The following is a 16,013-nucleotide window of genomic DNA, read 5'->3' on the forward strand; positions in this document are numbered from 1 at the left end:
CTTTTTAAGTAGAAAAAAAGAATAGCTAAATATTCCAGAGGAAGCACTGAAAACAAGCATGTCATTACTGAACATGTAAGTGATTCACCAACATACAGATCTTTGCTCCATCCATTTTTTTGCAGAGAACACAGTGAGAGTGACTGCGTATCTGGATGTCTTGATAACGTATTTGTTTTCTTTCTCCCTCCACCTACAGAAAGTCTCTGATGACCTCATTTTCCAACAGAATGGGGTTCTGTCTTGTTTTCCTCATGCTGTTCTGAGTTTTCTAATGAACATCTTCTGTGCTGGTGATTTATTCATTTTGTTCAAAACACTGACCTCCTTTTGGATCTGCCAGATATCATATCTTCTTGCTTTTACCACATTTTCCTTTCAGCCTTGAAGAAATAAAGGTCTCTATCATGTCTGTGATTTCAACCACTAATGGCGTTTTATTTTCAGGGTTCTGAGATGACTTACCCTATAGGATTGACGTTTACAGTGGTGCACATTGATCATAACAGAAATAGCTGTGAGAAATTATTTTTTAATTTGTTTTGGGTATATACTGATATTCCTAGTAAACTGAGTAATACATTTTGAGAGTGTTCAAGCATTTACCTGCTTGATACTAATTAGGTAATAAGCATACAGATTTATCATTGACTATTTTGATAGTGACATTTCAAAAAATCCTCCAGTAATCCATTTGACAGGTATTTATTTAGAATTCTTCCAAGTCATCTTTGTTACAGAATGTTTTTTCTCTAAATTTTTGTGGCTAAAGATAAGGCCATCAACAGAGCTCATCACAGGAGTTGAGTGAAGCATCACTGCTCAAGACTGACCAAAATTCTATTCTTGGTTTTGAGGCTCCTCCTATATCCTGTTTGCTGAAGAATATGATTTGCTCTCTGTACAGAACCAATATTAAAATTTCAAATTAAAATAAACAAATAAACAAGACTTCCCGAGTTTTATAAGTTCTTTAGTAAATATACCAAACGTCAACTGCAGATGGCTTTGTTCTTCATTGTGTTACAATCTCATAAATTCCATCTTTAAAAAGAATTACACTTTTTGGAAAAATATCACGGAGTGAGTAGGGTTCTATCTTACTTATAAACCTTACCAATTATTCAACTTATAAACCTTACCAATTATTCAACATTCCTGTCAAGTAAGTTGATACTAAATTGAAACTGAGAAGCCTAATGAAATATGCACTCCAATATACATTGTTTTGAACTAGAAAAAAAATTCACCGAGTAAATGTCTCTAGAGCATTTTCAGAATGGCATGAAAGACTTAATCTCAAACAAACAATCTAGGAGATTTATAATGAAATCTACCAGAGAGAGAGAGAAAAAAAATAGTCTTTAAACCATAGAAGAATTACTATATTCCCAGGGTTCAAGGTCTTGTTCAATCACAAGTTTCAATCAAATCCTAAATGACATAAAAGTTTCCCTTGGAGGAAAGTCCTAGTGAGTTTTCTCTTCTTAGCACTTAGAGAAGATGTGGATTTGTGCAAGCTGTAGAGATGGATGCCCAGATTGAATAAGCAAATAGTCCCATCTATAACTGTCATAACTTAAGGAACTCTGAGAAAACTTCTGCAGATGGCAATCTCATAGGTTCGGTGTTACCTTGAGCTGACTCAAGTCATCCAAATATCTTGAACTGAGCTGTCTCCATACCATGTTACATAACTGATTGATAATTGGTGACTTTCTGTCTCCACAGCACCTAAGGCCACAGGGAAGTTTTCAGCAAACTACAAACTGGGACTTAGCTCAGGGCACTTTTTTCTTTTATGCGGAAACACTATGCCAGATAGACACTCAGAGAAACATTACTAAGTGCAGTATTTTTTAACAAATATTTACTGAGTGTTAATTAGTGTAACTGATATAGGAGATGCTATGACAAAGAAAAATTAATCATCCCAAGGGAAAAAGAAAATAGCATTTGTTAATCATGTATTGTGTGCTAGGAACTGTACAAGATCCTGCAATCAACCAAAATAGTGTGAAGTGAGTAATATGTATATTTTAGACATAAGGAAACCCAATCTCAGACTTTCATTTTATAATAAGATATCCAATTCAAACTCTTTTAAACAACAAAAAAATGGAGAGCTCATACAGAGGAAATTCTAAAACCAGCTAATTATAGCTGAAATTTGCTCTACAGTAATGTAACAATAACTCATTTTTTCCCCTTAATCTATTGGCTCTGCCATCTCCTGTCTTGGTTTCAGATCTAAGCTTCATGTGGTGTGAAAATTACTACTGTAGCTCTAGATCCTCTAGACAAACTACACAAAAATCAGAAGTCTCTTTCTCAAAAGCCCCAGCAAAATGTTTATCATAGGGGTTCTAAGTGGGTTACATACCCATGTTTGAACTAATGATTGTGGCCAGAGAGAATTCTGGGATCTATTTGCCTAAGCCTTTGTCAGGTGTTCCACCTTGGCAGATAGTAAGTGAAAAAACTTATGCAAAAGTCTGTATCTAAGAAGAGGGCAGGGAGAACCGTTAGCAGACAAATTAATGTGCTTGGAATCACAGTGTAGTAAGTGTGATTCACTAAATTTGAAACTATGCCCTTACAGTTCCAAAGTATGAGTTCTTTTTAAAAAATAATTTTTAATTTTAATTAACTATATATATATATATATATATATATATTGCACTATAGGAAAATAAAACAAAATATATCCTCAATTTCCTGTCGGAACCTGGAATACTGTCTGGCATACAAATAGTTGATGCTTAATACAAGTATGGAAAAAAATAAGAAGTATGGAGAAATAGTAAAGGGTTAGTTGCATTAGCAAGGTGAGAAGTGAGAGGGATCAACTTAAGGCTGTGTCTAGAGAATGGAGAAGAACAGATTAATAAAGAGACATTACAAGTTAGACAAGGGCAAAGAACAAAAAACGAGTGCAGGGTCTGTTAGGACTGTAGACACACCATATTTTTCTCTGTCGTTTCAGAAATCATTTACCTTTTCTTTTTCATACTCATAGCCTAGTTTACTTCCTTGTTTAACAAAACTTACATTTCCTTACTCCATTTAAATATCTAATAAATTAAACGACTTGTGTATTTGTTTCTGATCTTTTGAAAAGGTGCACAAAATTTTAATGTAATATATATCAATATCGTCATGAATGACTTCAAATTTAGATTAAATCAGTTATGAAAAATAAGTATCTATGTCTAATTTGGTATCTTACAAAACTAAGGACAGACATAAAAGTAATCTTGCAGTGGATCTAAAGGATTCTGGTAATGGAAGTAGTAGAAACATAATATATTTAGCTGGTCCTCTTATTTATCATTTGTTGGCCTTTAAAATTTTTTTTTTATTAAATTTTAATTTTATATTGGACTGTAGTTGATTTACAATGTTTTGTTAGTGGAGAATCAAACTAATCTGAATGATATTAGATACTGTGGTCCCAAGGGGCTAAAGAACTAGTTTCCAGCCTAAGTCTGTGTGAATCTCAAGGACAAATGAAAAATGATGAAAATTCAAAACGTCAAGGGGACTCCAATTAGGAGATTATAACACATTTTATAAAAGGTGGCTTTGAGAGAAGACTTGAAGGGTTTGTTAGGTGAACAAGGAAGAAACCAGACATTCTGCAAATAAATGCAGATTGGCAAGAAATGTGTAGGTCTGCAGTGAGGAGTCAAGTTTTGCTGTAGCAGAGGCACATAGAAGCAAGAGACGGGAATGTTTTAAAGGTGACATTAGGATAATTTGTAGAGCACACTAGTTGTTAGGTTTTACCCCGAAAGTGAAAAAAGCACTTGAATACTATAATGTATTGAGCGCTAAGACACTGAACTTAGACAGAACTGAGTTTATAGCTGGTTTCAACATTTATTAGTTAAGTGATTCACCATATGTAGAATAGGGATAAAAATTTATGTAGCTGCCAGTTTTAAATGAGGCAATGCATAAAAATTCTTAGCTCACTGTCTGGTAAAGAGTAAATGCCCAGTGTTTCTTAATTACTATTAGCATATTGTAAAATAACCATAGTAATAAGAACAAAAACTACAACTAAGCGATACAACCTGAAGAGATGTATATGATATAGCAACTCAGAATTGACTTCAGAAAATCAGACTGTAGCTTCTACATTAAAATAAAAAAAAAAAATATAGGGGAACACTTTAAATGACTATTGTATGTAGGACAACAGGAAAGTTAGACATTACTGATGAAACTGTTAGACAGTATGAATAAATGGTAGTGAATTTCCTTCATTTCCAGAAATTTTCTCATACCTGGTCCACTTTTCCTTAACATTCTCATTCCTTAATTTCTTGCTAAAATTTGAACTCTTGATTTATTTCTGTGCATGTCTTAGGAAATCTTCTGGAGTTTATCAAATTAAAAAGAGTGAATAATTTTAAGTTATTTATATTATAGTCTTACAAGAAAAACTTAAGGTTACTGTTTATATTTCACTTGTATAAATGAATTCCCTGGTGAATTTGAAATTTTAATAATGCCTTTATGAATCAGAAGAATAAATACAATTTATCTTGCTCCTGTAAATCCAAATATTATGGTGGTTTGAAAAGTGTTTTCAAGTGCTTTGAAATTTTAAAAGACGGTAAAATGGATCACTTTGAAATTAAATAAGTGGTAGAAGTACCAAAAGGGTTTTCAATATATCTCTTTTTTTAACATATTTATTGGAGTATAATTGCTTTACAATGGTGTGTTTGTTGGCAGGGCACAGATTGGATTCAGGACATAAAAAAATGTATTAAATAGGTTAATGTAACTCTAGTTTCATGAGGTCACTGATAATGATGATACCCATACAGTATATTTCTTAATTCACAGAATATAAAATATTAAATTATAAAAATAATATACATCTCAAATGACTGTTGGCAAATGGTTTATCTTCCACTCTATATCTATTTATTAAAAAGTAATTTGTGTCCAACAAAATCTCTTTGAATTAGATTTCATTATTTCCCAGTGTGAATAAAAATTTGGATGGAAGTAGAAGTTATTTTTATGTCAAAAAATGTCAAGCAAGTTAAGGCTTATGCAAGAAATCAGGAAGGCATATCCAGTCAATATTAAGATACATGTATCTATGATCTATTAAAATATTTCTTAACATCATCTTTCTACATAAACTAATAATTTATGTTCAAGCCATTGTCATGTATCAATTAAATGAGTTTGGCCAAGCTTTTTTTTAATTAGAAATTATTCAGGGTTCAAATTACTCTGTGTATTTGATATAAATACAACAAAGTTTTTAAGCAGAATTTAAATAATGTATACTTTAATGAAAAACAAAAGCAATGTTTCCTTTCACTCAAATTGATGAATAATCTTGATTTACATTATTAACGAAAAAAATCTAGGTTATTTTAGGATTTTCTTGGCTTAGTTACATAAATCATCAGTTACTTCCATAGCATATGCAAACTCTGATTCCCTTTTGTTTCAAAGAAACTAAAAGGTATATTTATGTATGCAAAATTACATAAGCATAAAAATTAGTGTCTACATCATGGCAAAAAATGAATTACTATAATTTTACAGTGTTTTTTTCTTAAAAATCAGTTGTCAATATAGAAAAAAATCTATATATTTCATTATTCCCTCCCCCTTCAAAAAAAAAAAAAAAAAAAAGGAAAGAAAGGTAACGTTTCCATAGTATTGGAAAAAATTCAGCTAACCTCAGCCTAAACAAATACAGAGGAGATTTTAAGCATACCTAACCCAACAAGTAGTTTTAAGAGTTATTTAAGGCAACTATCATTTTTATTTCCCCTGAAGCTATTTCTATTCATTTTGTGAAGTCTGTATACCCTATATCACACTGATGTAAACACCAAAGGATAAAACCCTGGCACTGTGATGTCTGTTGCCTAGCATTCTTAATATACTCATGGGATTATTGTGAATATGTCTACTCATGACATGACAGATTAGACTTAATAGGAGATTTCTCCGTATATCTAGTAATTTGGTAGGTTTTTCCACTACAGTTAAATGTAAAGGCTCTCTGACATCCTTTTCGTGTACTTCAGTTTTTCTTGAACCATATCTTAAAGAACTTTAAAACCTGACATGGGGCTTCCCTGGTGGCGCAGTGGTTAAGAATCCGTCTGCCATTGTGGGGGAAATTGGTTTGAGCCCTGCTCTGGGAAGATCCCACATGCTGTGGAGCAACTAAGCCTGTGCTCCATAACTACTGAGCCTGCATGCCTAGAGCCCGTGCTCCACAACAAGAGAAGCCACTGCAATGAGAAGCCCATGCACCGCAATGAAGAGTAGCCCTCGCTCGCCCGCTGCAACTAGAGAAAGCCCACGCATAGCAACGAAGACCCAACGCAGCCAAATAAATAAATTAAATAAATAAATAAATAAATTTATCGGCTTCTCTGGTGGTGCAGTGGTTGAGAATCTGCCTGCCAATGCAGGGGACACGGGTTCGAGCCCTGGTCCGGGAAGATCCCACATGCCGCGGAGCAACTAGGCCCGTGAGCCACAACTACTGAGCCTGCGCGTCTGGAGCCTGTGCTCCGCAACAAGACAGGCCGTGATAGTGAGAGGCCCGCGCACCGCGATGAAGAGTGGCCCCCGCTTGCCACAACTAGAGAAAGCCCTCGCACAGAAACGAAGACCCAACACAGCTAAAAATAAATAAATTTAAAAAAAAAAATGGTACAAAATATTAACTCAGGCGGATTCACAATAGTTTTTACAACCTCAAATCGCTGTAAAGACAGAGAATATCAGTGTCCCTAATGTTATCCATCTAAAGAACCCTCACAACTACCACTAATTTTACATTTTAAATAACTTTGCTAGGGACTTCCCTGGCAGTCCAGTGGTTAAGACTCCACGCTTCCACTGCAGGGAGCTCAGGTTCAGTCCCTGGTTGGGGAACTAAGATCCCACATGCCACGCAGCGGAGCCAAAAAGAAAAAATAAAGTAAAATAAATTAACTTGATTATGTGGCAAGAAAAAAGAAAAGAATATGATGTATATATGAAATAAGCATTTTAGCCACATTCACAGAAACTTTCTGAAATGTTTTACTGACTTCTATCATTAATTTACACATGTGTTCACAAAGATAAAATTATTTATTTAATAGCATTGCTTTGTAGAGCCACAGTAGGAGTCTTTCATTCAAAAGGGAGGTTTTTTTGGTACGATACTTGTATTTAAAATTTTAACATTTTAATAAAACATTTCTTCAAGAAAAATTCATGAATTCATAAAATTAAATGCTATGGTAAAAAATATCTTCTTCCTCCAACAGAAAAATAATATATCCACTTAAAAATAGAAAGAATTAGAAAGATCAATATGCATTATTGTTTTCTATACACATTTTATGAGAACTAATATTGCTTTATCTGCTTGGTTCAAAATATCGCAGTGTAATCTATTACATATACATATGAAATAGGTCCTGGCAATGTGCACATTAGATTCACACAAGAAATTCTTTAAGTTCTCAGGATGAACTCTGCCCCCCTCTTGTGAAGTAGTGCATTGTATCATAACTTTTGATGTTTTTCTTCATGCAGCTTAATTGTTTGTTATCTTAGTCTGTTTTTACTACTAACAAAAAAACCCAAGTAATTTAAGTGGTCATATTGTTTACTTGTTTAGGGTAAAATAAGTTTGATTTACCATTTCCAGCAAAATCCCAAATCATACATGACAGAGGGGAAAAAAGTATGTGGAAATGTGCTATGTATACACCACAGCTGTCTCCTAAGGAGAAGGCTGCCCTTTGTTTTACTGAACACTTTGGTGAGTTAGCTTAAGGACCTCTGAGGGCAGAAGCAAGAGCTATTTTACTTTGCATAATAAAACTCAGGAGGCAGATCTGCAATGTAGAGTGTTTCTAAATTACATGTTATTAATGCTCCATTGATTTCTTCAGTGAGAAATGCCATAGAATGAATCTAGTTAGAGGCTTTTATTAAATCCTGGAGCTTGGCGTCTACTAATAATACCTGTACAAACTTTTTATTTTTTAAAAATAATGTAATCCTTATGTTTCAAACACAGCTTGCTTTTAAATCCACCCTTATTTCCCACACAACAAAAATATTACATAGCGAATATAGGATAGTAATCTGACTAAGTGAACATTCTTTCAGAAGAGGGGCTGGCATACTTGACTCATCCACTTTGGGCTCTTTCCTTACTAGGCTCATATACAGCCTGTTAATACTGGGCAGGGACCAAGTGGGGAATCAGACAAGATTCTCTAACTCAAGAAATAATGAAGATAACAAACTGAACACACACACACAACACTAGGCTACAAGCAGTCGGCGATTTTCTGTTAAGCATTTTACACTCCATGTGTGGGCTGTACCAATATGCTAAAGAAGGTGGGAAGTACTGCTTAAGATAAAAGCAAATCCAGTAACCATAATGAAAAAAGAAGAATGGCATGACAGGTCAAAGCTTGAAAAGTATAATGTGTTTACTTCTTTAGAAATAAGATGAAGAAAGTTAGCACGTGTTATGTAGAAGAAGCTTTGCATCCTTGTAAGAATGCTGGAGGGTTTACCAACGATGAATTGCATATGCATGTGCATACACACTCTTAAAAGTATATAATTTCTTTAAAAAACAATCTATGACTGTCTTGTTTTTTAAGATAGTGCACAAGGCTCTGAGAATTTAGGGAACTGAGAGGTCCTGACAGTCTAGAGTTTGTGTTTTCGTAGAGTGGAGAGGGAAGGAAGAAACTCAGAGAAATGGGAAAAGCGAAGGTCATGGTTTCAGGATTTATAAGTGCTTCAGATATTCACTATTTAAGAGCATAGCTAGATAGATAAAGTTCCAACTCCTGGGATATTTAAACCCTATTTGTTTGTTAGTTTATTTCTCTGTGGGAGGAATTAGCATATAAGCATGAAGGGAGCAAAAAAATAATTGAACCTCACTGAATTGTGACTGCCAGATCTTTATCTAGGAACCGTGTTTGGAAACAATTTTAATTGCTACTCATCATGCTGATAATATACTTTTCCTAAAAAGACATGAAACAACTCATATTTTCAATTTCTGATGTGTTTGGGCTTCAATGTAACCAGATAATTTTAGTGCTAAAACCGTATCTCCATCCACCTGGCCTGTCCATGAATCAAGTCACAAGTGTAGAGTTGTCTTGATATATGGCCAGCCATATATGTAATTTTGCTTTAACAGATTTGATAAAATATGAGGGAGAATGATATACTTTACTAACTTTCACTTTCACAGAATGTTTATTTTTTCCCTTAGAGAAGCTTTAAGGAAACATATATCAAACCCAATCCCTTCTTAATCATTTTCTTGCTATAACTTATAAAGAAAAAGGAGTGCTAGAGACCTCTCTCCAGACTACCGTGGTGCCCGCTACGCGTTATTTCCTCTTTCTTCACCCCTTGAGTGGCAACATAGCCATTGGCTGTGCAGGGATTATGGCAGATCTGACCCTGGATAAGCCCCTAGCCACTTATTGCCATATTTGATTGCAATCACTCATCGACTTTTGAGGGTCCTAAAAAAGTGACTCCAGTTACCACCTTCATCTTTTCCAGCCCACCCACAATGAAGAATAACACTGAGGTCCACTTTCCATAAGATTAATGAACTATCCAATCTGAGACGTTCACTGGAACCAACTTCACCTCAGGGTATGTGCTAGGGAAGAGATGAGTATATCAGGAAGAAATTCTTGGAACATTATTTGTTTGTTTTGGTTAGCAAGTCAACTGCAGAAGAAGACAGAGTGTGGAAACTGACATTTTCAGATTTTTATAGAAGTGCCTGTTGCTTTCAAGGTCTCCCTGTCACTGTGATTTACACATACACACTCTATTCATCTTATTGTTTATCATGTAATCATTGATTGAAACACACACACGCACACCATCCCAACTATAACCATTAATTTTAAGACACTATGCAATCAACCAATCACCCCTAAAGAAAAATGACAATAATAAAAATATCATTTTCCCAACTGCTCCATATTCCTCTCAAGAAAAAGGAGTACTTTAAAGGTAGATTTCTAGAGAAATGTAACCCAAAGGAACAGGAGAAGTAGTTTGAAATTCTAGACAATAAGATCAAATGTGGTATCGGGGGTGATTTCAAGGGTAGGCAAGCCTTTCAAAACATCTCGGATAGCGATAATGTTACCTAAGTTGCTATCTTCCCTTTCTATATATAGAACTAGTCCTGGGATAGGTACGTAAATCAGAAATGATTGCCTTCTTGTATTTACTATAAGCAACCTCTGTGCCAATTTACACTGACCTACTTGAACTGGATGAGATTAAACTCTAGTTGCACTCCAATTTGAGAGTGGGCAAGAGATGGGAGAGGCGTGATTTACAGATGCTACGAGGGTCAGACTGTAAATACATCTTTTTATATCAACTGACACCTGTTTTCAACTGTATCAAAGGTATTGTTTTAGTCAGTGAAAATTTTAAAGAATTTCTATTTATAGCCCCAAATAGCCCAAATGTTAGCTGTGCCCTTGTATTTAGGTAAAAATATCTTGATGGTAATAGTTTTTCTTACCTTCCAGCTAATTTTATTCATGACAACACGAAACCTCTAAGAAAGACTTCTGCTAATTGTTGTAGCATTACTTTCTGGCCTTCTTAGTGTCTTGCACTAAGCTTTATCAGATTTACCTGCTCTGAACCACACTGGCCCCTTCTAGTTCTCACTTTCATCCCCCCTACGACCAAAAATAAACCATTTGTTTTGGAGAATTATCTAAGATTTTCTAGGGAGATCCAGTGGAATTGTTTCTTCACTCATTGCTTGACTACCTGCTACCCATGTTTCTCTTCCTATTCTGTTGATTTTCCTCACCGCTCCAATCTTCATACAGAAATCAAAAAAAAAAAAAAATGGTAACATGATAAATTACTGCCAAACCTATTGTTTTTCACTTCTTATAGGCAAATTCTAGTAGCACCTGCACAGAAAGTTGTAATCTTTACATATATTACAAGAAACTGACATTTACATTTTTCTCTTCAAAATGGTGCCCAAAATAAAACACAATCAATTATGTAAATGTCTTTTCTTTTTGAGATTTGATCTTTAATACAACCATTGTAACACAACCATTTTTCTGAAAACAATAAACTTATTTTTAAATTATTTTTAAATTTCTGGCTAATTAAAAAATTGATTAAAAAAATCATTAAATTCCCATGCATTGGCCAGATCATAAAAATTTTAAGAGTAGTAGAACTATAATATTATTCAAATATATCTATGTACATGTAATTATATAATAACTTAATTCTTTGGATTCAAATTATGAGTAAAATAATGAAACATTGTGCTTTACATTTGTAGAGCACTTTTGATTATAAAGATAATAAATTATTTCAATTTCTATGACATTAAATAGATATAATTGACTCTTCTGAGAATTAAACATGCATTTTTATTTTTAATAGTCTCTTTTAATTTTACCTATCTGGATATTTTTGTACATAGAAGAAGATAAAATTATAAATTAAAATTCTTCATATAAGAAATCTATATTTCTCAGGTCATTACAAAACACTCCTTTTGTAATGCATAATCTCTTCAACTTTAGAGCTATGATTCATGGTTCATTAATGACTTGTTGAAATTTAAGGTTTTTTCAAGAAAATTTTCTATTAACTGCCAGTCTGAAAAATGTCTGTTTAGTATACATTGCTAGTTAACTGAATGCACAATGAGTTATTAATGTGAAAAATACATCATTTATTACATATTCAATGACCTATTTTAGTTAAAAAAAAAGTAAGATATAAAATGTTTTATTCTTACTTAAAAGCAAAAAGGCATATAATTGTACAGTGATTTAAATCAATGTATTTCAATAAGCATCAGAAAATCTTTTGTGTTATTAACTAAATTTCAAGTAATTTATATTTTCTCTAAATATTTAGGGGGTGGATTAGCCAACTCACACTCAGATGTATTAAAAATATCTAATATGGAGTTTTAATAACTTTTTAAAAATAAACTCTGAGTCAATAAGTATTAATCAGTCCCTTTCAGAAGCTCAGGAACTATGGGGGAGACAGGAGTGTAATATACCCTCTCTCATCTTCCAGGAAGTTTAGTTTAGTTAAACTAAACTGTATTCACAGTTGGAGCTAATAGACACCAGTCTTAAAGACTGGTTGCATGCTGGCCTCGAGTTTTTCTGCACCATCTCCTGGGCAAGCGCTCATATTCAAGAAAGAGACAAGGATGCCAGCTTGGTTCATTAGCCAGAGCTCAACACTTTAGAGAACCTTTTGATTTAGATCAAACGTATGTTGCATTGGTGTGTCTGGTTGAGCTCAGCCTAGGGCTCAGGTAATCTTCTGTTGTCTAAAGAGAAGGAATGTGTAAATATCAATAAAACCCAAAGAAGTTATTTTCACTAATAAGCTCTTATGCTATAGTATAAAATAGAAATAATGGTATGTGGCCTGGACTGTGCCACTCGGAACGGGATGGAATTCAGCTGGGGAGCTGAATGAATGGGTGGTACCAGGCCATCATTCTCAGGCGTTTTTTAAGTGAAAATTAATCTCCTGAAATTCAAATTCCTCAGGACACTCAGAAAGGTATCTACATTAGGCTCTGAAGAATTTCTACAGTGCTTAGAACTTCAAACTGTCTTAAAAAGTGAACATCTTTCCAAATAATGATTGATTAGTTTTTTTAAGCTACAAGTTTATCTTTTAGTATAGATGTGAAGTAATTTTGTTTCTCTTAAATTCTTCAGTTTTGATTTACATTACAGACTAAACAAACCTGAAAATTATAGATAACAGAAAAAAAAAAAGAAACCAAGCAGAGAAAAAAAAAAAAAATGTTTAGCAAAACTGTAGCTAATTGCAGGGTAGCCCTTTCTCCAGTGTACATTATGAGTAGTTTCGACACTACTATTATGGGCAGCTTAATTTTCAAACATTATGTTACTCCAGTCCCTAGAAAGAAATGAAGTAAGCTGGTTTAAGTCACATTTGCCAATGGCAAATGGTGCTGCTGGGGCATTCAGGCTGAGATCTGTCTGACAGGAGATGTAAGTCCTTCTTCCTATTTACTGCTTCCACACACACCATTCCTGTGTGCTTGATGCCGTGCTGGTGGCCTGTCAGATCTTGTGTTAGATGCTGAGAAATCAGGTACATAAGAAATACCTTCTTCCCTCAATACTACGTAGTCTGGTTTAGGAAAGAGTGTAACACTTCCTTCTTTATTTCCATTCTTGTGAGAAACATGAATTAAGTGCCTACCAGTTTTGAGGCACTAAGGATATAAAATCCTGATGTGCGTCTAGAAGTTTTTCAGACACAGGAGATATAAATTATTTGAAATGAGAGAGTAGCAATCTGAGAGAAATGCAGATTAGTGTGATGAGGGGTCAGAGGAAGAAAACTAATATTAATTAAATGCATATTATGTGTCAGACCTTCTGCCTGGCCTGGAATATACACTCAACACAATAGTCAGAAAATAGTCTCAAATTCTGTTAAAGACAATTCTTAAAAAGAGCAATTTCAGGACACAAGCCACATTTAGGTAGGAAAAAAATGTTCCATGAATTGGTAAGAGAAAAGACTATATCTATTCTTCAGGTTTTCCTGATGTGGAAAAGATCCCCATTATGTTAAAAATACTTTTCATATTTAACAGTTTAGTTTTGGAAATGCGTGCTAATTTTTACGCTTACTTTTCACTTTAGCAGTAGGGATAATTACTGTGAAATGTAATAGGAATTATGATGATCATTCACATTCATTAAAATGGGACTCTATATGCTGGTAGAATTGCTATAATTTAATATAGAATTCTGACAAGTATTGGCAAAACACCTATGCATTTGACTATATACCCCTAAAAAAAATAAAGACATTTAAAAATATCCTCAAGCATACTTTTCAGTGTTTCTCACAATATATAGAAATAACTGAAATAAAATTTTGTTTTATTATGTGTTCACATTATTTGTGTTCACATTATTATACGTGTTCACATTATTTGCATGTTCCTCTAATTATTATTAGCTCCAACTTCAGCTATGTAGTAATCATCTTGACCCTCAAGAGATGTTATGTTCTGACAGCATATTATACAATACATACAGGCCCAGAATCACACATGGTATTCACTGCATCCAGACAAAGTTAAACTCCTGCCTCTAGTAGCGATTTTACCCTAATGATCCAATTTACTTGTTATAGGGGAAAAGAAATACCCCAAATTGTATACTATTAACCATATGTGTCATAGATATAGGAATTTTGACCCAAATAATTGTGTTAATAGTGCATTTAAAAAAAAAAAAGCAAAGTTGATAATAGTATATTAAGTACAGTAACAGGGAATAGGAGAATGAGATAAATAAAAGCAAATGTTACATATTAAATTATTTATCAGTAATAATTTATCAGTAACTTGAAAATAACAAAAAGATATTTATTAAACATAACACTCAATGCCAATTAAATAAAATTTTATCCTCAATAGATAAGTATAAGAACATTATATATTTTTTAGATATCACCTCAAGAGGGGCCATTTTCAGTTTCTCTGCTGATTTCTTCAGTCTCTTAACTATTATAGTGCTTGCACTCGGACCTAAAGATTATTACTTTAATGCAAATGCAAATACTTCTCAAATATGCTGCATTTTCAATAAGTTCTACTTATTTTCCATAAAAACATGTAATTATTGTGACATGTATAAAAGTATATTATAATTTTTAATCACTTTATTGCTGAGCACATTATAGGTGTTCTGAAAATAATAATCAGTTGCTCGACAAATACATTAAACTCTTTGAAAACATATACTTGGCGGTCCAAAGAATAGTTTCTATATCATATCTTGACTGTGAGCCCCAATTCTAATTTATGAATTTCCCTTTTTATTTTTGCAAGTTGAATTTTTCACTCTTTCGGAATTCTTACAACTCCAACTTTTAGACAAGATAATTTTCACGTTAATTCAAGGGAAACAAATATATACAAGAACCAAATAATGGCTCATATAACATATGTGAAGCAGTTTCCTCCCATCCAAATTCCCTTGAAATAGAGAATAAAATATTACTTTGGTTCAGATTCACTAACATTGGTAAGCAATACTTTAAATACTTCAATAAATTATCAAGAGACATAGTATTAGAAATTGTGAATATCCAGTCTCCCCCTGTTAAGTATTTAAACCACTTCTGTGAACCTTTAGAGTGATGTCATTAGGAGTTATTACTTTTTTACCTCTTGTGAACACAGAGAGATATAACACGCCCACACATTTTCTCAAAGTGCAGATCTCACACATTTCATTTCAACTTACCATACTCCCTGATACAATGTTATATTCATTTCTATATGGGCAAAACAATACAAGAATGTTCTTATAATATGTTGAATAGATCTTGATGCAAGTGGCCCTCTTCTCTGAAAGGAACTCAGGCCAAGTTCAAACATCAGCATTTTGCAAAAGCCTAATCTGAAGACCTTAAGAGCAATTTGCCAAAATATTGACTGTAAGATTGATTTAAAAATGCAAGCATACCTTTATAGATTCACTTCTCAATTACACATAAAAGGGAAGAGAAGACAGAAAATTCATCACTAATGTTGATCAATAAAAGTTCATCAAGCAGACGAGACAGAGCTACAGTACAATTATGTGTATATTTGTGGTATAACTGAATTTTTCTTTTGGTGATTTCCCGTGGCTTTCTACCAAGATTAGGGAGAAATCTAAAAGTCAATGCTCATCTGAGCACTCACCTCACGTGGGTGATGAGGAGGGTGGCGGTGGGGATGAAGAAGTCATCGGCTCGGTCGAACTGCTTTCCCACAGGCTGGGTGTGGATGGTGTGGTGTGGCGCGTCCCCGCTGGCCAGGGTTATCACCTAAACACAGCACCACATTTAGATCTTGGCCATGCAGGCCCTTAACGGGATCAGAGATG

The 16,013-nt window shown here is 33.9% G+C and overlaps 1 protein-coding gene across 3 annotated transcripts in view; it reads right to left on the reverse strand.

Moving 5' to 3' along the window:
- Window positions 1-16,013, reverse strand: part of FSTL5 (follistatin like 5) — a 706,899-nt gene that overhangs the window by 37,567 nt on the left and 653,319 nt on the right. For all 3 annotated transcript variants that reach the window (XM_068542031.1, XM_068542030.1, XM_068542029.1), the window contains one exon: window positions 15,830-15,954. In XM_068542031.1, the coding sequence (XP_068398132.1) occupies window positions 15,830-15,954 (125 nt within the window). The remainder of the gene's footprint in view (window positions 1-15,829; window positions 15,955-16,013) is intronic.

This window comes from Eschrichtius robustus, chromosome 4, assembly GCF_028021215.1.
Source record: "Eschrichtius robustus isolate mEscRob2 chromosome 4, mEscRob2.pri, whole genome shotgun sequence".
Lineage (NCBI taxonomy): Eukaryota > Metazoa > Chordata > Mammalia > Artiodactyla > Eschrichtiidae > Eschrichtius > Eschrichtius robustus.